Source organism: Nelumbo lutea, chromosome 3 (genome assembly GCF_056320005.1).
Source record: "Nelumbo lutea isolate HS-2025 chromosome 3, American lotus-T2T, whole genome shotgun sequence".
Classification (NCBI taxonomy): Eukaryota; Viridiplantae; Streptophyta; class Magnoliopsida; order Proteales; family Nelumbonaceae; genus Nelumbo; species Nelumbo lutea.
Window position 1 is genome coordinate 54,959,348 of NC_142686.1, and position 22,322 is coordinate 54,981,669.

Consider the following 22,322-nt stretch of genomic DNA (forward strand, 5'->3'; position numbering starts at 1 on the left):
CCTCAATGAATAAAAAATAGTTGCTATTAACTTTTATTTTGTAAGAGACTAGGAGTTGATTTGGACTGCCTAAGGTCATCATATATTTCACTTTTTTTTACATTGGCTAGACATAGGAATTTATTTTGGTTTTTGTTGTATTATTTAGGTCCGTGTGAACATTTGAAACCAATTTGCTTGTTCATTAATATTGTAAGGTTACCTCTTACCTGTTGAAATTGTTTCTTACCTGAACAAGAAGGAATGGTGTTAAATACATGACTAATTGCCATTAGGAATTTAAGTGCTTCATTCAACTTCAATATTGAATCATCTTTCAAAAAAAAACTTCAGTGTTGAATCTATAAATGAAAAATAAATAAATAAATGTGGGGATTGTTCCTACTTAAGGGTGTCTCTTACAATTCTTTTTTTTGTAATTAATTCTCATATGAAAGATGTATGCTTTGATACCTCCCCTTATAACAATGCCTTGTGTGGGGGTTGAGTTGTACATTTTTGCTATTTAATACAGTACAATAAGTACATTAACATTTAAAAAAAAAAGTTTCGAAGAATCACCAAGGAAATTATGGTCTTCCAACATTAATTGTCACCAAGATATATCCATATGAAAACAATAACAGACAAGGTGACCATAGATTTGTTCATTGGAGCATGAGTTATCTGCTGATAAATATGATTTGTTCTCAATATGCAATTACAAATCTAGCAGCTTGAACACTAATGAATTACCAAAAAAAAGGAACACTATTGAAGATATGCTTCATTTCCTTGTTCTTCTTATTTTGCTTTTCTGTTATGAAAAAGAGCAGCCCAGTGCACAAGGCTCCCACCAATGCACATACAGAGAGGTTGTTTCCAAGGTTTGAACCCTGGTCACCCAGGTTGCAATGGAGCAACCCAACCATTGCGGCAAGGCCCATCCGTTTTTTGTTATGCTTCATAATGAAATATAGGCTGGGAAAATGTCTAGCTTCTTTGCCAGTGGGAACTTGTTTTCTGAGTCAGGTAGTGGGCCAATAATTGCTTTTCATAATTTATTGTTTTGTAAGTATGTAAAATTCTTTACTCTGGTAGACAAATTAAACCAAAATTTATCTTTAAGACTTCCCTATGGACTCCTGCCATCTGAAGCATGGTGGGGCTGATGTTGATGCCAGTGTGTCATCGGGTCATGATGTTAACAAAGGAATTATTTTTCAAATTGATAGCCCACCGGCTTCACCCCATTGAGTTATGAAATAGGTGGGCGTTGAGGGAATTTTTCAAACAGATCCAGCAAGGATCCAGTCTTTGTTTGCTATTTAAGTTAATATAATAAGACGGGATAATTTAGCAAGAAAGTGAAGGGAGGGTGGGGTCTCCAACTTATGCCTTCAACATGTTGGACTAAATTATGTGCTGGATTTGGTTTTGATTCTTGATCTTTGACACCTTCCGTTTGTCTTACTACATTTTCTTCAGATTCACAATGGAAAGTGTGCTTCAAACTTCGAAGTATTCATACACGCCCGATTCAAAAGGGGCGATACTCTTGGATTGAAATTGTTTTAGCTTTCAAACTTTAATCATGCCTGCATGCCATCTCTGAGAAGGGTGGTGTTAATGGTTGAATTTGGCCATTTGTCATGTATACTTGTATTTAGCATATCTGTGACCCTAAAAGTTGATACATATTATACGATACAATGCATAACAATTAGATTGATGGCAAGATGTTTATAGCTGATTCCACATATTTCTTTGTCACAAATACTTGTTTTCTGAGTAACTGATTAAAATTATCTCTAGGTAATATTTTTTGGGGTTTTTACTGTTCAGTCCACTCTCAGAAATCTTAGCTCCACCGTTTGGTTGGTATAGGTGCCAAATCGGAATTGATGTCAATTCACAGGCGAGTATGGGTGTTATAGGTGGAGGTGTTTATAATTCTGAATTTGTGTAGGTCTGCAATAGAATTCTCTCGGTTTAACTGCCTTTAACGAGTTATTTACCGGTTTTATAATAGTTGTCTTTCCTAGTAAACTAATGGTGAAACAATCAAATGTGTTAAAAGAGGAAGGCACACGAGCATGGGAAAACAAACTGTTTCTTTTTGTCTCTTCAAAATTAACTACTGGGTTTTAATTCAGAAAAGCAGCGTGGTGGACATGGTAATCTGCACTTCCTAATGGTGGATGGTGGACCAGGAAGCTAGAGAGGATTGATAGGTAAATTTATGAAAATGACATTCAAAAACAGCCAGCCTCTAGGTGGAGTTGCCTCAGAGATGGTTGGTAGTAAGCCCTAATCTTTCCCTCTGGATCTGCCGCATCAACCAGCCAAAACAGAATGACCCATGATGGTTTCCACCTTAGGCCATAATGGGGATTGATTAATATGGCAGAAAAAGCAAAACAACCCTCTTTTCTCTGAGGTAAAAGTATTACACTTTGATGGGTTTTTTGTTGGAGAGCTCAGCTGGTACAGATTTGCACTCTGGCTTACACTCTTTTTATGCTTTATCAGTCTCCAAAGTGTTTGAAAAAAGATGGTTTCTCTTGCCACGTTCTCATAGCCTAAGGGTGCAGCCCAAGCCCCTGTCGCCTACCCCAAACACAAAATCATGGCCAAGTACTGAAAAAATGGAGAGTGCTCGAGTGTTTCAGAAACTACAGAGGCCTTGACAGGCCAGGTGGCCAGAGCACCAACCGGCAAAAATAATGAACCCTCCTCCCTCTATCCCATGATTCAAGATCAGGCAACCTTTTCCTCGAGAATTCTAGGATCCCAAGGCATCACATTCGAGCTGAAATGCCACCTGATTCTGGCGCCAAAATGCCTACATTCTCTTACTTTTCAACTCTTCTGACTCTGCTGAAACCAGACACCGACTTGTGGACAAGATTAAGCGAGACCCAGATGTATAAAGTAATTAATCGTCGGTTTGTCTCCTTAATAAGTGAGTGATGCAGGACCCACACCACAATATACAGCAGAGACCGGATCTGCTCCTCACACAGGGCGCCTCACACTTACCTTACAGGTCTGAGGCACATTCCATTATGTGCCAATGAAGTCGGTGTGAGGCGCCCTGAGTGAGGAGCGAATCCCAATACTATACAGCTCTCTCCCGGCTCCACTCATTATGCCGAATTGACGAGCATTACATTAATACCATGATAATGGCAATGGATTATTTGTTTCTGGGTCCCACAGGTCCCACCTGTGATGCATGAAGATCCACCAACTTGGCCCTATCTACTACAAAATCTCTATATTATATAATACAAAAGTACGTCCTACGTTGCTTTTCTTCTCTCTCTCTGTATATAATGTAGGGATGGTTCTTGTCCTTATCTTCTGTGTTTGAGTCTCTTGACATTTGACTCTTGATGCCGACAACAAAAGAGATGCGTAAGGAGACGCAGAATAGAGACGAATCGTAGGCGTATGTTTGTATAAACATCGTAGGTATAACCCTGTGTATACGGTTTCTTTTGAAAGGGATCTCTAAGTTTGAAACCTTGCGTGAGCTTCCTTTCTCTTTCCTTCTGTTGTTTGTGTGTCTTGATAAGTTGGGGCCTTGGGGTTGATGGAGAGTGGGGGGAGAGTGGAAGCAGCAGGCCCATCTACAAGTGCTTCTTCTTCTTCTTTTTGTTGTAGTTCTTCTTCTTCCTTGGTTGGTGAAAAGCAGGAACCACGGCAAGGAGAGATGATAACCGAGAAGATTAGCGAGAAGGTTCGTAGCGATGAGGTTATTGAGGAGGAGGAAGAGGAAGATGATGGGCTTGTGTCTGGTTTTGTTCCAGGTCCCCTGGTTCCTCTCAAGGAACAGCTTGAGAAAGACAAGGTCCTCTCTTTTACTCTGTTTTACTGTGTCTGTGATCCCAACTCCACCCCCTCCCCCAAAATAAATAAATAAAAGACAATAATAATAACCAACCGAAAATGTCTACTTGCTCTTGGGTGTATTCCTGCATGAATTTTAGAGAGAAATGGCATTGTGTTTACTGAAGTATTGAAATGGGCTCTCATTTTATGCTGAACATTTTTTTTTTAACTTTTGAGTGTTGTTTTCTAGGTGGGGTTTTACATTTCTGGGTTGGATTTTTCCTTAATTTGGACTTTTCAATTTTTTGGGTCTTTTGCATTTCATGGTTGTTGTCAGGATTTGAGCGTGTATCATTGGTAGAGTTCGTTTTTAATGATTTAATTTTTTTATTTATTCCTTGGAGTTTGTTTTTGAAGATGAAGTTGGAACGCTTGGGTTTTACATTCATATATGTCGGTGGCAAGTCAGCCATGTTGGTCATAGCTTTGTGGGATGAATTTCCATTAATCTTTTTTCTTTTTTTTTTTTTTTTGCTATTTTTGCAGGATGATGAAAGCTTAAGGAGGTGGAAAGAGAAGCTGCTTGGTTGCATTGAAGGAGATTTAAATGGTTCCCCTTTTGGACCCCTTAATGTATCTTGTTACATTGATGTTCCAGGCCTTGTTTAGTATTTGATTTTCGAAAGTTCTGGTTTCTGCTTTTGTTAGACCAAATGGAACCTGAAGTTACATTCCACTCGATAGGAATCATCTCTGAGGATTGTGGAGAACTAAATACTCCCTTGCCGGTGGATGAGAAACAAAAAGGAAAGGTACTGTTTACACTCAGAGAGGGATCTAAGTATCAACTTAAGCTGGCATTCACAGTTAAGCACAACATCGTCTCTGGATTGGCATACTGCAATACAGTGTGGAAGGGTGGAGTTCAAGGTCAAAATCCTTTTCTTTATGAACATGTCATATTATCTGTTTTGAGGTTCTAAAAATACATATAGTGGTTTAAAAAAGAGTTTTGGGCATACTCTAGTTACCATAAAATCCAAGTACAGGAACTAAAGTGGTGTTATTTACTTGAAGTGGTGTGCATGCTCTGTTTAGAGTATTAACTTCAGATGATTTTAAGAGAGCAAAAGTGATGAGGTTTGAAGGTCTGTGGAATTCAATCTTAATGATCTGTTGGATTTGCTTCAATCAGAATACTAGAACACTTCCAATTGAAACACCACATGTGCATTGAATTGATTCTCATTTTCAGAGAAAAACTTGGATCAGTGTTGCATTGACTCTCCTAAATTGATGAAATGTCTGTATCAGACATGTGTCGGACTCTGATACTCAATGATTCTCAAAGGACAGTCTTTTGTTATATTTTACTTTATCTTCGTATTTACTCAATAAAAATAAGCAGCTATATAGACAATGAATATTATTTTATTCAGTAAAATATGAACTATTTTAATAGTTTATACTTTTTATAGTCATGTCTGTGAGTCCTTGTTTCTTCATCTTGCTGAATCAGATTGCCAGACATGTTTCAGATTCAAATTCCTGTGCCCATGTCCTTATAATACTAGCTTGAACCTCGAAGCAACTCAGTAACTATAGTTGTTATATGACTTACACTTTGTTACTGTTGTTCACTATTATATACAAGTCATGGTCAGAGCCATGAATGTTTATAATTTTTAATTTTCTGTTCTATGGAAACTGAAGAGTGGAAATGTATTACTTGTTCACCTTATTTTAGCAATCTTATAATTTGTTTTGCCTTCTACCTTGTTAACACATCTGTGTCTGAATGAAATTTATCCATATAATTGTTGCTTTATTATTTTCATGTAAAGAGCCATGAATGTTTATAATTTTTAATTTTCTGTTCTATGGAAACTGAAGAGTGGAAATGTATTACTTGTTCACCTTATTTTAGCAATCTTATAATTTGTTTTTCCTTCTACCTTGTTAACACATCTGTGTCTGAATGAAATTTATCCATATAATTGTTGCTTTATTATTTTCATGTAAAGAGACACATCTATTTCATGCTTAAACTAGTGGATTGTAGAGGATAAACACATTGATGTGGTTATTACCCTAATAGACAGTGCTCAACATTCAGCTTCCACATGATTTGCTAATTCCCCAAGATTATGTATTCAGAATTTAAAATAACCTTTAGTTATTTTTCTTCTCTTTGGTGATCTTGGATTCAGTTGATCAAATGAGAGGGATGTTGGGTACATTTGCTCCACAGCGGGAACCCTATGTACACTGCTTGGATGAAGAGACCACTCCTTCTGGTGTGCTTGCGCGTGGAGTTTACCTGGCAAAACTGAAGGTGATTGCAACTTAAAAAGCTTATTTGTGCAAAATTTATAGCTAGAGTTATATTAATAAGAAGTACAGAGTGCTCTCACATATGCAATTTTTTTTCATTTATTTTCTATTTGTTACTGTCTTGGGGAAAGTTGGGATTTGTCAGAACTTGGATCAAATATCATCTTAGACATATAAACAATACTTTACAGACATAGAAGCTATATTCTTCTATCTGAACATATTCCTGCACCAGGTTTGTAAGGTAATACTTGAAGAGGTCATCCTTCTCTTGATATCCTCCGGATACCTGAACAAGGATACCATATTGTGTTAGATCCTTTACCTTTTAATTTTAATTCCACATCTGACACCTGGTCTGCCATGCCTGAGTAACTTAGCATGTCTCTATCTAGACTTTCTGTGATTCAACTCCCATAAGTTTATCCTTTTGGACTAACAGGCTATCTAGGCTTTCCATCATATTACTTAGTTGCGTATTTTTGTGGACATTATGAGATTATAATTTCTGTTGACTCATGAAATATACAGATATTCTGAAATCAATTTGCCAAAAAATTATAGTAAATTGAATTATGTTAAGAAGGGTATAGTAAGATGAAGAACTATAAGAAAAGGTATAATAAGATGAATGTTGAGAAATACCTTAACAGAACTTCAGTATGCAAGTATGCAACTATATAAAATACAACATACCAACTTCTTATGCATCATCATCAATAATGTCCAATAAATCAAACTAAAATAAGATGGTGTAGCATGTCCAATGTCTGCTAAAGTTCTTTAGTTCCTTTTTTATTTCCATAAAAAATTCTCTTAGTTCTCTCCTCCATAAACCCCATCAATTTGTGTATGAACAGAGCTCCAAAATTTTTTTTTCCTTCTTGCCAAAAATATGTTACTTTTTAACTTTGATTCATATTCTTGAGTTTCATTTTGCAATATATATTTCTTTTAGCTTCATTAACATTAAACTAGTAGCTTGGATTTTGAAAACCATTTTACCATAGCAAAAAAGAGCTTTATTTGCCCTTTTCATTTGTTAGAAAGGGGAATTGAGGCCCTTTTCATTTGTTAAAAGAGTTCTATTTTGTTTTCATTCTGAGTTGAGTCTTCCTTGTTTTGATTTGTCAACAACAAAATAAAGCAATTTCCCCCTTTTTCCTTTGTTATAAGCTTGAACTTGCCATGCTATTGGTATTATCTTACTAAATACTATTTTTATGACAGAAAATGTAATTTTGTTCAAATATTAATATGAATGCTTCACTAGACAGCCTTCTAATTAAAAAATATAATATCAAATGCAACAATCTAGAACTGCAAGTGATACCAATAAGTAAAAAAAAAATAAATAAATAAACTGGAACTGCAAGCACTGTAGGTGGGTTAGTTGAAACCAAACATAAATGTTTATTAGCCAAGACCATTGCATAGCCCCACACCCTGTTTTAGTGTATTATATCCACTGGAAACTACTGTTCTCAAGAAGCCTTATTTCCTCTTTGTTTCTTTTTCATATCTTATATTTTGCTATTAAATTTACTTCTCGAATGGAATATTTATATCGCTAATGTTGCTTCTCAACTATGTCGTTTCATGCAGTTTGAAGATGATGACAAGAGATGTCATTTAGAACTGAACTATTCATTTGAGATTAAGAAGCGCAGCTAACCAAAATTTTCTTGGAGGAACTTATGTCTCGCATTCTGTTTCCTTTGAACCATTGTTTACACATATGTTCACATGGATCACATTGTCAATCTGGATTTTAAGCACTGTAACACATTCAAAGGGTTGAATTCAGTACCAAATCTCTCTCTCTCTCTCCCTCTCTCACTCACACACACACACACACACACACATTCACAGCTGATAATTTGTATGATCCTCCTCTGGTGAAGGGGTGTTCAGGCTTTTTTTTTTTTTTGGTGGAAGGTGTTCAGGCATAGAATCTTGTCATGGACCAGGTCCATCTCCATGTAGTCATTATTTTGTTATTATCCCCTATTGGAGGCTTGGAGCTCTTTTGACAATAGAAGAAATTGCAATGCATTAGCCTCTATTCTACTTGTTGCACTTGGCTTTCTTGTTTAAATTACCTCCAGCGCTTGTTTGAATTCGCTGAATCTATTAAAATTTGAAGGCAGTTTTACTCAATAACTAGGAAATTCTGGGTTTATTTTTTTATGAAGGTTGTTTTTGTTCCTATGTAAAAGCGATGGGAATAAACGAGATATTTGACAATTTTTAATAAAGAACTTTCTGCCCATTTGTACATGGAATCTCAAGATGTCTGCATTTGATTTTATGTACGAGGAGCTTAATATGGCTGATACATTTCTGAGTGAAATTTTCAATCCATTCTATGTTGAAACAGAAATGGATTCAAGTACTAAAACTTCTATACACCCTAAAAGGATGTCATTGGTGAACATGATTTCCCGAAGGGAGTTGGATTCTGGAAAGCTGGTTAGATATTAGATGGATAAAGGTTTGAAAACCAAGGATGAGTAAATTAATCAAACAACTTTAATTTAAAGATTGTTCATTGTTGTCTTTCTCTGTGCCATTCTCGCTGGCAAGCTGTTTGCAACGGCATACCTGTCCTCTGGCTTAGATCCTTTCTAAGTGACTGTTGAATCTTATATTGCAGCCTTGGATAGCTCCGTTGGAAAAGAGTGCAAATGCAAATATGCTGGTTCACGAAAATGTAAAGTTGGCTTGGTTTTTCTCTCATTTAGAATGCAAAGAATTTGTAATAACCGTCATTTTCAGTATACAAATGTATTTGGTAAATGTCTGCAAAACTAAACCAGAGGGCATATATGTATCGACCTGGTATTTGCACTCTTGTCAAATAGAGCCTGACATCTACAAAAGGATTCTTTCGTCTTTATGAGCTTCAGCATTGTCTTCATTCAGATGAGACGAGGGATGCTTCTTTATCTATATCCTCTCATGCTGCCTTTATTTCCCTTCTCATGGCATGGCAATGCGCCATGCCTCTGTTCATTTCTCTGCCATGCCTTTGTTCATTTCTCACCCCCTCCCTCCCCATTTCAATCTTCTTCCCAATCTGATATAATCTGGTGCTCTTTCACCCTGTCCAATGACAACCATGTCATTGGATTGGTGCAGATCGTGTTTTCATGACATTTTCTCAAATTCTTATATCAATGACGAGATCAACATTGATTGTCTCTATATCACAGGAACGTGCCAGTGAATAACAAAGCAGATTTTCAATGTCTCCACTACTCTAAAGCCTTTTTTTTTTACTTCCCCACCACCACCTTCCTTTTTATGCATTCCAATGGCAATTTCTACCATACCTGGCAGGTACCAGCCTCAATAGGGAGGGTTTTTTTCCTTGAGAAATGGACTTTGGCACAGGAATGATTTTGAGATTTAACTAGTACGGGTATGGATAGGGTACGGTATTAAGTTAAATAAGAAAAGGCATATGAACATATTGTTGGAAGGCATATGAACTTATTACTAGGTGTTGAATGCAATAATATTTTATAGTTGTGTTTTTTACATGTTTAATCAAATAATTGGAAATTTTGATGGTTGTTCGTGATATTTTGCATGTTTATTGCTCATATACAATAGGAAATTAGATGTGGATTCTATACCCAACTTGTCAATTGACCCACCCCACTCTCAAATGTGGGGAGGATAAGATTGAAGAGGGTTTTGCATTTTCATGTGAAGAGAGGGTTTGGATTCTAAATATCCAACCCGCTACCTGTTTTGGGGAGAGCAGGTTGGGAGGTCTAGGGAGGCAGGTAGGGTTTAGAATTTACAAAACCCCCTGGTTGTTGTCCCTAATTCCACTACATCAAGGAATGAACAAATTCATTGCGTGCATAATCTGAACCCTGGTTCAACCTTTTGTAGAAAAAGAAAGAATTACAAAATCTAATTTGGGGAAAGAAATTATTTAACAAGCCAGCCCAGGCTTTAGTCAGTTCAGAAAATATTGTGCCTGAAACAGTCATCCCAGGGGAGGCAAGTTTATTTGACAAAATTTGGGGAACTTCCTCTTATTCCCATAAATCCCTACAAAAATAACACTTGAATATAGAAAATTTTCCTATCTATGAAGAAGAAATACATTGCATTGAATCTTTTTTTGATCAAATTGCATTGAATCTTTTACTTAAACAAAAAAGGCTAGGCTCAGATAACATGAAAATATGACAAGAAAAAGGAAAAACCACAATTGCAGAAGCAAAAACAATATCATTTGTAAAAACAAACTGGTGACATATCACTCCTTTCTAAGATCTATCCCTGCCTTCTTAGCAACAGCTTCCAGGCCATTCTTCTCTATGGTCTTCAATGCCTTAGTCGAGAGACGTAATTTAAGATAGCGTTTCCCTCCTTCCCACCAGATCCTCTTGTACTGCAGATTTACAAATTGCAACTTCTTGGTCTTGTGGTTTGAGAATGAGACCTTGTTTGCCTTGTTTGCTTTCTTTCCAGTGAAAGGACATACTCTGCCTGAAAAACCAATTAAGGTAGTTCATTAATTCTACCTGTTTTGATTTAACATATATTGGAAGATACATGCAAACGTGAAACCCATTCCCAATCACCTCACCTCCTAATTCAATATTACCCTTTCATGCATTGTCTGAAATAAATAAAATAGAGAAATAAATAGATGCAGAAAAGATCAAACATAAACCTCCTTAATTGTTGTCTAACAAAACCTAACCCAAAACTCACATCAACGAATCCACTTGCAATATCATCTTCGTTTACTCAAGAGGGAAAACACTTTAATCTTTTATTTCCTTTTTAGTCATGTTTGATCAAGTTCGCATTTTACTCCTGCACCTATATTCTTATCCCAGGGGTAATCAGAATCCAAGATGAACAAAATCCCCTCCCTCTCTGGGTGGTTGAAATGTTGAATTAGTCTCACAAATGAGGAATTGGGTCAAGTATTGGTTCCCTTGAAACAAATAAAAAAGTAAAAGCAAACCTATGTATCAAAATACTTAAAACATTTAGGCCCGTTAAACAAGATTGGCCCAAGCATTCCTTCCAATTATACAACAGAAATGCAATGAACCATAGAGAACTTGAAGATGGTTGAAATGGAAGATTTTTTTTTTTTTTTTTTTGATAGATGAAATGGAAGATGATGTTGAACAAGGAGTTGAGAACAATGAGGTTATCCCAATAGATGAAACAAGTCAACTTAACAGGAAAATAGCTTTGAGTTTAGAGGGGAGAATAACTTTAATTAAGAGTGTTCTTATTGAGGGTAGCATCACAAGTTTCGGAGAAAGTGGAGAAGATTCAAAAGGACTTCTTATGGGAAGGTGTGGGAGGGGGAGGAGGGAACAAGAAGTTTTATTTGGTCAATTGGGAAAAAGGTGTGTAGGCCGAAGGAGAGGAGAGGATTTGGGTTTTAGAAGGGTATATCCAGATTTTATTATGGGACACCTCATTAAGTATGGGACAGAACAGGACAATTATAAAACTAAAGGTAAAAGATATAATGCCCCTGTTCACTCACCACTTGGCGCAACTCTTACTGGATTGACCCTCAAATTTGAGTTTTTTTTTTCAAAACAGTTAAGCATGAGCCTAGTATTCCTAATGATATCCTCTTCCCCCATGTCCTCACAAAAGATGATGATATCATAAAATTTGTAAATGAGTTACTGCCACGGCACCTAATCTTTACCCACCCTCCATCCCCTGACTAAATTGTATTATTTGCCATGGTGATCAACCAACCATCTAGCAACATTTGCATCTAAGGTGAATAGGAAATGGAGACAATCACCCTGCCTAAGGATTTTCTCCATTTACAAGAATGGAGTAATAGTAGGAGCAGGAATCCTATAACCCATTTTCTCCATCTCTCTCCAAACCCAAAACTTAACAAAACCCAGTCCAGAAGAAAAAGAAAACAATCCATATAATTGTAGGCTCTCTCCAATTCTAGTTTACACACTAACCCTTTCCTTCCCATCCTTCTAAATTGTTGTACACACTCATTGGCTGTAAAGATTTTATTGGTGATTTGCCTCCCTTGTATGAAAGTCCCTTGAGATTGGGAGAGAATAGAAGGTAGCACTGTTAGGCTATTTGATTAATCAGTTCTATCTAGTTCTTACAACAATTCATTTGGTAACCAAAATGAACCAATAGGGATCCAACTCCAATGCAATCCAATGTGACTGCACAGTCTAATTTATTTCTTGAACAATGGTTGCAACTCTGAGATGACAAATGCACAAAAGATGCCTATTCTGTTATAGTCAATTATAATTCACAGATGGCAGGAAGTTGAACAGCTTCGTGGGGAAAGAAATGTGGTTGCAAACAAGATGAAAGGAAAACTAGAACCATCTGAACGCCGAAGACTTATAGAAGAAGGTATTCATTAAACTATTTATTTTATCGTTGATACTGTTCTGGTTTATATTCTGGTTTATTGTATATGCAGGAAAGAATTTTAAGGACGGACTTGCAACTCTAGAAAAAGACCTTGTCGAGCTCACTGATAAGCTTCAACAAGAAGCACAAAGCATACCAAATATGACTCATCCAGATGTTCCTATTGGAGGGGAGGATTGCTCAGTACTCAGAAGGATGGTATTAGGATTTTATGATCCCATTATCAAGTTCAGTAGATCAGGTTCATCTACCTTCTTTTTCCAAAATTTACTTTTATTTTGTAGGTTGGTAGTCCACGTGATTTTAGCTTCCCTTTCAAAGATCACCTGCAACTTGGAAAAGGACTAGATCTCTTTGATTTTGATGCAGCTGCAGAGGTATCTTCTTAGGTTCATCTAAGGTATTAAGGTATATCTAATTTGTAATGATGCAAATCTAACTTCTTCATCGGCAGTCTTGGGAGCTCTTACATTGTGATGGATCCATGGAGCAACCGCATACCTGGACCTATGCAATTCTTTTCTAACTTCTAAGATTTGTTTATAAATGAACTTCAAAGGGGCTGTTTTCTCATTCAGAAAATTACTCACATAACCTTTGGAAGTGTAATTCTATATTCACCTTTCAGAGTCCTGAACAAAATGAGAATCACAAGAAAATAAACTGTAGCAAAATTATGAGTAAGGTGAATGAGTGTAAAAAAATGGAAAATCTTGGAAGAAGATCAATGATGAAGGGCTGTTGATAGCTAGCCTGAGTTGTGCTTGGGCTTGGAAGGTTGTCTGGAAGTGATGGCAAAGGAGGTGTGCTTGAAGAAGTATTGCAAGGTGAACGCTGATATCTTGGCATGGATGGCATTTTTAAGGCCATCTTTGGAAGGCTGCTCTATGTTGTGGTTTTGTTCCAACTGAGAAGTAGAGTGATTTCTTCTTAGACCATGGTTGTTGGGTTTGTTATGCTAGTACTTGGAATTGAAGTTCAGCCATATTCAGTTCAATATAATTTTTTCCCAGTTGTTATGGATCTTTCTATTGTAGAAGACTGCATGAATTGGACTAACACCTTGCTTAGGGATGTGATTTCTTTGCTTCAAATATGGGTTTTTTAAACAAAAATTTAATAGAGGAGCAATGGAGATATACAATCTATGCTCTGAGTGCCCCGCCTAGGCGTCACCTTAACAACTATGTACAGCAAGGCCATGAAGGAATTTGGAACATGGAATTGAAATTGTTTTTCATATTGGATAAAAGAAAAGTTAACTTGGAATTAAGAGGAGGTATAGATGCCCATTGTTTTTATATGCATTTAACTCCAGTTTTCTTGTTTGAAACTCACTGTGGCTCTGCTAGATCATTTCTCTCTCAGAGAAACTAGATGCTTAACTTCAAATCTTCGTGATTATTCCTCTTAAGGAAAGTGAACGCTGGATACTTTCTAGCACATCAAACTTGAGGCTAAATTGGTCACTATACCCATGGGCTGCCTCCAAAAATTTGTCTCACATGGTGATCACCTGCAAGATGCCACAGGATATAGAAGCCGGATTGCTGAAATTCTGAACTCTAGGTTTACCAGACTTGATATTAGATTCCCTGTCAGATACGTTTCAATTCATTGACACCAGCATAAACCAAGATCTAATCACAGTAAAGCAATAAAATGGCCCCTGAGATCTCAGAAGTACATTTCACATTACAACCACAATATCTGATAGCCATTCTCATGTCCTAATACATTCTCTAGTGTTGATTTAGTTGAGCCAGATGATCATTTGCCTATGGGCGGTCATGTTATTTTCTTTGGCCTGAACCTTATATTATGGAGTTCTTCACAAACAAGAAACAGTTGCATGTCTGAAAACAAGTCAAGGTGATAGCATGACCACTAAGCTAATTTGGTTTCAAACACTAAAAGACCTAGTGATCTATCTTTCCTTACACCCTGTTCCTATTCTGCCAAAATGTAGGTTCAACCTATTTCTAACCAAAACTCCATGTTTCATGTAGGGCATAACACCTAGATATGTTCTAGTTCTACCATTATGCTCATCTTAAAAGATTACAAGGAGAGATTCGTGTACATCTTGTGCATATCTATACACAAGCAACTGATACTTATGAAAAAATTATTTTATGCTCCATAGTTTGCTTTTCTACATAACAAGTTTCGGCCCCGTTTGGTTCACAGGAATAGGGGTCTGGAATCTGGAATCGGAATCGGAATCGGAATGGGTTATTCCGGTTCCAACTGTTTGGTTGGGCAGAATCGGAATCCTATTCCCATTCCTGCTGGAATGGCATTCTCCCATTTGAGTGAATGGCCATTCCCTTCTCCCTTGGGAATGAAATCCCATTCCTGCTGATTTTAATTCCCATTTTCATTCCTGTCTGAACCAAACAGACTATGGGAATGGACCATTCCGGTTCTAATTCCGGAGGATTTCGATTCCGATTCTGACTGCAAACCAAACGGACCCATCTCTTAATAACAGTCCGTTTGTTATAGATATCAAACAGATTTTTGATAAGTCATTAGAGTTGCATCTCCAATCTGCCCATCTCTATGTCTATGATGCTGTATAATCATCATCGTTATACTAAATACCCAGTCATCCCTTAAAAAAAGAAAGAAAGAAAGAACATCAAGCAAAAAAGAACATCTCTTAATAACAGTCCGATTGTTCTGGATATACTTGCATTTTCTTGGATAAACCAACATTAAAACAGGACGAACCAATTTAGTAGCTATAGAATAATAAACTGTGAATTGGGTTAATCCACAAATGCTACTAAATAACCATAAAGTATGGTAATGACCCATCATACCTCTCACCAAAACAGTCAACAATAAACTCAGTAATTCCGACGTAAATGATTTGATACAATGAAATAAGTAAAAAGCTTTTTTTTGTCAAAATTAAATCCAGAAAGGAAAAAAAAAAAGTAAGGGTCTACCATTTCTTTCCACCAATTGTAGATAAACCCACTAAAGTCTATTAACACGGAATCAGCATACAATACTTGCAATACGAATTATAAAACAGACAAAAAGTGATTTGGAAAAGAAATACAAAGAGATGTGACTTACGAGCAACAGGTTGAAGAATGAATGGTCTTGGAGGAGCAGAGATGAGCTTGGCATGGTTGGTAGAGGAAGGGAAGCCTGGGTAGTGGGCAATTTTAAGGCCGCTCAACTGCGACGTCAGGAACCCCAAGTCGGAAGCCTTGAACTTCAAAGACCTGTTTGAGCTCTCCAATTTGCGGAAGCTAAGAAACGAAGAGGAGGAGCAGGAGTGGCCCAACAAAACACCAGCCGATGCCGCTGCTGCCATGGTGCTTTGTTCTTGATTTACAGAGTTGAGACGAGGAGAGGATGGATTTTAGATGGCTCAGGAGAACGGTCCACTGTGACCGTTGTTTTTGGATAATGAAATGGTGCCTGACTGCCTGTACAGCCAAACTTCACTCTGCTTTTTCGCTTTCTACCGAGTATTAAAGCATAACATGCGCCGTAGGTGTACGATAATAACCTTACGCACTCCTCCGCACAAGTTCGGATTTCCTACTCACGCCTACCCACCTAACATCGCAGCCAAACTTGGGAACATCTCGTCCTATTACACGTTATTCTGTAGGGGAGATGTTCCAATGCACAGGGTAGTGTATTGTGAATAGGTGTGGGTAGAGATTTTGTGGGCAGGAGATCTAGATTTTGTGAAAATTGGGATCTGTTTTTCATAGTGACCTCACAGCCACATCCCACCGTATATTGGGAATGTTTCCAGTTCTCACTATGCAGGCATGTTATGAGTAGGAGTGCTCACGGTTCGGTTGGGATGATTTTCTGGACTGAACCGATTTGTTTGGTTTTTACATTTAACCAAACCAAAACTAAATTGATGCAACCACAGTTCAGTTTTCCGATTTTTTTGACTTTAAAATTAAAAAAAAAAAAGGAACTGGAGATAGGGAGAGTGGGAATCTAAGAGAGTGGGAGAGTGGAAGAAATACAAAAAGCTCAGAGACAAGAGAGAGAGAGAGAGAGAGAGAGAGAGATCAAGGCCTAGGGAAGAACAAAGAAGAAAATTGATTTTTGGGAGTGTTGAAGGTCGCCGCCCATTGGTCTGTTGAAGCTATTGCAATTGGGAGCACCAAAGGCCGTCGCCCGTTGATCCGTTGATTTTTGGGAGCGCCGAAGAGTGAGAGTCAAAAGAGAGAGCTCAGAGAGAGAGGGAAAGAATGAATCTGAGAGAGTGAGAGTCAAGAGAGAGAACTCAAAGAGAGAGGGAAAGAATGAGTCTAAGAGAGTGAGAGTCGAGAGAGAGAGGGAAAGAAAGGGAAAGGGACTGAAAAGTCTAGTTGTTCGCTAGTCTGGCAGACTGGCGAACTAAAAAGTCTCAATTCGCTAGTCTGGCAAACTAGCGAACACTCTAGAGTCTACTGCCAAATTGAAAAATCTCAGTTCGACATTTATTAGATTTTCAAAAAATAATAAAAAATAATATATAATATATAATATTATATAAATATATATTATTGTTTATATATATCAGTCGGTTCAGTTAACTGTCGGTTTTTTTAAATGGTTAATCGAAATTGTTGGTTTTTTGAAAACATCAAACCGGAACCAAACTGATCGGTTTGGTTAACCGATTTTTTGTATGATTTCAGTTGGTTTTTTTGGTCAGTTCAGTTTTTCAGTTTTTTTTTGCTCACCCCGAGCTATGAGGTCAATGTGAGGAGCTGATCTAAACTCAAAAGATGAAGCTCCAAGCTCCTTCTCGGTTTGAGTGGCACATGCAAATAAACGTGTAAGAGGTCACTCACTAAGGCTGTGTTTGGTTTGAAGAAAAAAGTAGGGAAAGGTTTGTAAAGATTTCCCTACTTTTCCCTTCCTTTCCCTACTTTTCCTTCAAATCAAACATAGCCTTAAAAGGAGGGAAAAGAGATAATGAATAAGCATAGAATTGAAAATTGAATAAATAATGGATATTGTGGGTATATACATGGGTTAGGTTTCCCTACCTTTCCCCTTCCTTTCCTTGCCTTTTCCTTCAAACCAAACATGGCCTTAAATGGAGGGAGAAGAGATGGTGAATAAGCATAGAATTGAAAATTAAATAAATAATGGATATTGCGGGTATATACATGCGCTTGATTTTGATGTTGGAAAGAAATGATATCAAAAAAGCTTGCAACCAGTCAACTAGCATCATAAAAGATAATTTTTTCCATGTGTGTGCATATGTATGTATGTATGTATATTTGGTGAATACACCCGTCTTTGATGAAAAAGACAAAATGTCACATCAAACTGGTGTTTGGTTAAAACATTGGTGTGTTCAAAAATCATCGGAGGAGGGGGGTCTCGGGTTTGTCCTGTAACCATCCTCATTTGGGAGTGTTGAGATAAATATAAGTTTAGGTTCAACAAAGTTGGTTTAGCTACTTTGGTTTTTTTTTCTTTAGTAAGCTGCTTTAGTTCTTTTTTTTTATTTATTAAGCTGCTTTGACTTTTTTTTTCTTTATTAAGTTGCTTTGGTTTTTTTTTCTTTATTAAGCCACTTTGGTTCAACTGTATAAATCAATGTTTTCAACTTATCGTTAACCCAAATAGTCAAACCATTTGAACCGGTACCCAACCTCATTTAGGAGTGTTGAGGTAAAAATAAGTTTTGGTTCAACGAAGTTGGTTTAGCTACTTTGGTTTTTTTTCTTTAGTAAGCTGCTTTAGTTCTTTTTCTTATTTTATTTATTAAGCTGATTTTTTTTTCTTTGTTAAGTTGTTTGGTTTTTTTCTTTCTTAAGCCACTTTGGTTCAATTATATAAATCAATGTTTTCTACTTGTCATTAACCCAAATAATAAAACCATTTGAACCGGTACCCAATTACATTTTTTGGTCCAATTTGGTTTTTTTTCTTTAGTAAGCTGCTTTAGTTATTTATTTATTTATTTATTAAGCTGCTTTGGTTTTTCTTTATTAAGTTGCTTTGGTTTTTTTCTTTATTAAGTTGCTTTGGTTCAACTATATAAATCAATGTTTTTAACTTGTCGTTAACCCAAATAATCAAACCATTTGAACCGGGACCCATTTACATATTTTTGGTCCAATTTATAACTTAAGCAGTGATGTAGCTCAAATATGAAGAAAAAAATGAAGAAATTTACTCAAAAAAAAAAAAGAGAAAAAGAAGAAAAAAATCGGATGCAACTTCGTTGATAATATGTGAATTACAACATGGAAGCAACAAGTTAGGGACTTACTCAAGAAGAGGGGGTTCACTTATCCAAGAGCATAAGAGGATTCTTTCAACTTTAAAAAGAAAGCTTCAATCTTCGCATAAAAATAACTTAATTGCCCCATCCTTAGGACTACATAGCTTATATTGATAACAAAGTTGTTGAAGCATTTGATAAAACTAATCGTTAGAAACCTATTAACCAAAATGAATATTGGATGTCCATTAGTGAGTTCAAATGTAGGCCTACTTTGTATTCTCTTTTAAAATGATACAGTGGTTTTCGGAGTATAATCTTGGACCGTATCAATCTTACCCTCTTGAAAAGAACTTATCTCAAGTTTTAAAACCAAAAAAATGATTTGTCACTATGCCACCACTGCATTTTTTGGGGGGGAGCTATTGACCCTGTAATAGGCAATTGATGATGATATGAACCTCTGTTGTTTCTTCCCGATATGGGGCGTATCGTATCATATCTTTTGAAAAAGATACAGTCTAAAGCGCATGTTTCCAAGGATTTTGGACCCCCAATTTTTTTTAATAATAAAAAATATCTTATAAGCTTCCCAAAAAACTAAACTTAAAAAAAAAACTAAAAAAATAGTATGCATCGGCCGTTTTTAAGTACCGATACGATACGACCGAAACTCGTATCGTATCAATACTTTGAACCTTGATTATACCTCATACTTATTGAAACATACTTTTTATAATTTAAATTAGCTAGTTCTTTTTTCAACACTCATTCAAAACTTTGAGAAGATTGTTGCTAATTAGGATCCTTATATACTTGTATGAAGCAATTAAAATCCTCCTATTTAATAAGTATTGCTTGCATCACTTTAAAATTGATCATGAATGATAGAAGATTCCTCATAAATAATAAACTATTAATCAAATTTTGGAGGACCATCTTAGTCAATGTATTTCTTTTTAATTTGTCATTATTGATGAAAATAGCCACATAAGATTGTCATTGCAATCTTTAAAAGCTTGCTCTATAAATAAGGTTGTATCAATATAATTGCTTATAGGAGCTTACTAGGGAAGATTTCCCTGATCATGCATTGAAGGGTTTTATAATTGCTTACTTGTTTCTTCAATATAATTGCTTATAATTGCTTACTTGTTTCTTCAAGAATTTGGTTGTAGTAGACAACTTCGTCGATTGATTTTTTTTTTTTTTTTTTGTGATTGCTTAGAACATTTTTTTAAAATCTCCCGTTGATGAACTATTTGTTATGTTAGAAAATAGGATCAAATATCTTTCCAATGATATATTGTATGTCTCAATTTGATGAAGATTTTTACTATAACATTGTATGGATGAGAAAAGAGAGTAGAGAAATGATCTTGTAAGTTCTAACTTAAATTGCTCTAATACCAACTGATGTAGCTCAAATATGAAGAAAAAAAAGAAAGAAATTTACTCAAATAAATAGAAAAAAGAAGAAGAAAATTGAATAGATCTTCATTGATAATATACAGACTATAAATTTACCTTATGGGGACAAGAAGTTGGAGACTCACTTACCCAAGAGAGAATTCTCTCAACTCTCAAAAAGAAAAGCTCTAAGCTTCACAAAATAAAGGAAAAAAACTTGATTGCCTCATGCTTAGCAATAAGAGAATTTTAGCATAAAACCCATTGTTTTTAACCTTGTATTTTTCCAATTATTTTGTATTCACATTTTTAAAGATATAAACAAATCCATAGTATCACTTAGGCCCTGTTTGGTTTTCAGGAATAGGGGTCTGGAATCGGAATCGGAATGAGCTATTCCGATTCCAACTGATTGGTTGGACGGAATCGGAACCCCATTCCCATTCCTGCTAGAATGGCATTCTCCCATTTGAGGAAATGGCCATTCCCTACCCCTCCCTTGGGAATGAAATCTCATTCCTACTAATTTTAATTTTCATTTCCATTCTTGTCTGAAGTAGACCATTCCGATTCCAAAGGATTTGATTCCGATTCCAACTGCAAACCAGATGGATCGTTACAAGTTTGTCAAGATTTTTGTGATATCAAACGTGTTCCCAAAAAGAAATAATTGTGTAAAATTAATAGTCTTAATGAAATGATAAAAATATCCAAATTGTTCTTATATAGTTCTCAAAAAGGAAAGATAAAGGTGATATCCTTCTTTTATAGCAAAATGTGTTCTTGTCGTGACAAAATCTGTATAGCCTTGTTAGGTATTTCATACTTGGGGAGAGTGGATGAATACCTATCAGATATACACATCCATAAATATCCCTAAATTAACTGAAAAATACTAATTAGCAAATCTTAGATGAAGACCACTCTTAAGAAGAAGCAATATATTAATCAAACCAAAACAAATACATCATATAAGTTTTATTTATCAAATATAAACCTAGAAAGCATGGTTTTCAAAACCATACTGGATTGGACAGTCAGATCGGACGGTCGGGCCAGAAAAACCAGGAACCGGTTAGGTGATCGGCTCTGTTTTACCCCAGAACCATTATTTCACCAAAAATCATTGATTTGGTCAACAAACTGTTGACCCAAACAATCAAACCGTTCGAACCATTCAATGGTTTTGACCGTTTTTTATTTTTTTATTTTTTTGTCAGAACGAGTCATCCGTTTGATTGGAACGATCGGACCGTTCAACCCAAAGACTAGACCCCTAATCGAATCATTGTCCCATTCAGTTTTTAAAACCTTATTGGAAAGAACAACTTAAACCAATAAAATGAGTTTGCAGCGAGATGTTTTGCAGGAGGCGTTTGGGCTTCCAATACATCTCTTGACACGTGCTTTTATTTCAAGGATACTCCAAACTCCTCTCCATCTTCTTCCAATGCATCTCACTCAAAGTTACAAAGCCACCTCAGACATTAAAAATCTGAGATCGATGAAAACAGAAGAATAAAGCCACATCCTCCAGTTTTTATTGTTCTTCATTGAACACATCCCATGTATGCTTTCTATTTTACTGGGGGTTAAATCCTATTTTTTGAAAGTAAACTCTGTATCGTTCTGTATTGTGTTCATAAAAAGTAAACTCTGTGACAACATTGGAGATTAATCCTACTTCAATAATTTCAAGTACGTTGGAAATTAAGTTTTGAAGAGGTTTATAGATTGGTAGTGAGAACATTGGAGATAAGTTTTACATTGGAGATAAGTTTTAGGTTAGTAATTTTTTCTTTGCTTTTTGTTTTTCATCTTATAGTAAGTTGGAGAGATAAGTTTCATTTTTCTTTGTTTTTCGTTTTTCTTTTGAAATGCATCATTTTTCCATTTTAGGGTGGTTTTTCTTTGTTTTTTGTTTTTCTTCTTCCTTTGATTCTGAAATGCAACTTCCGTAACTCTTTTCCATTTCAGGTTGGTTGTTAGGCACGCTTTCCACCAAGAAACACTTTGTTCAAGTTGATTATGGCCTTTGAAAGCTTAATGTAAAATACATTAGTGATATCTATTATGTTATAAATAGCATAAAATTACAAGTTATAAATGATTT

General features: G+C 36.1%; 2 protein-coding genes across 3 annotated transcripts; one reads left to right on the top strand and one right to left on the bottom strand.

Annotated features, from left to right (window-relative positions):
* The first annotated feature begins 3,305 nt into the window (after positions 1-3,305).
* Positions 3,306-8,215, top strand: LOC148865055 (rho GDP-dissociation inhibitor 1-like). 2 transcript variants are annotated; one of them, XM_088980958.1, is made up of 5 exons: positions 3,306-3,835; positions 4,363-4,426; positions 4,561-4,746; positions 6,027-6,151; positions 7,756-8,215. In XM_088980958.1, exons 1-5 carry the CDS (start codon positions 3,578-3,580, stop codon positions 7,822-7,824), a joined length of 702 nt encoding a protein of 233 aa, XP_088837084.1. In that variant the 5' UTR covers positions 3,306-3,577; the 3' UTR covers positions 7,825-8,215. The 2 variants fall into 2 exon arrangements, with proteins under 2 accessions (XP_088837084.1, XP_088837083.1); XM_088980957.1 differs by having other exon boundaries at positions 3,348-3,835; positions 4,525-4,746.
* A 2,059-nt stretch (positions 8,216-10,274) lies between these two features.
* PRPL28 (Ribosomal L28 family) lies at positions 10,275-16,181 on the bottom strand. Its single transcript, XM_088980959.1, has 2 exons — positions 15,670-16,181; positions 10,275-10,662 (listed from the first exon to the last, which is right to left on the bottom strand). Exons 1-2 carry the CDS (start codon positions 15,911-15,913, stop codon positions 10,430-10,432), a joined length of 477 nt encoding a protein of 158 aa, XP_088837085.1. The 5' UTR covers positions 15,914-16,181; the 3' UTR covers positions 10,275-10,429.
* Between the last annotated feature and the right edge of the window lie 6,141 nt (positions 16,182-22,322).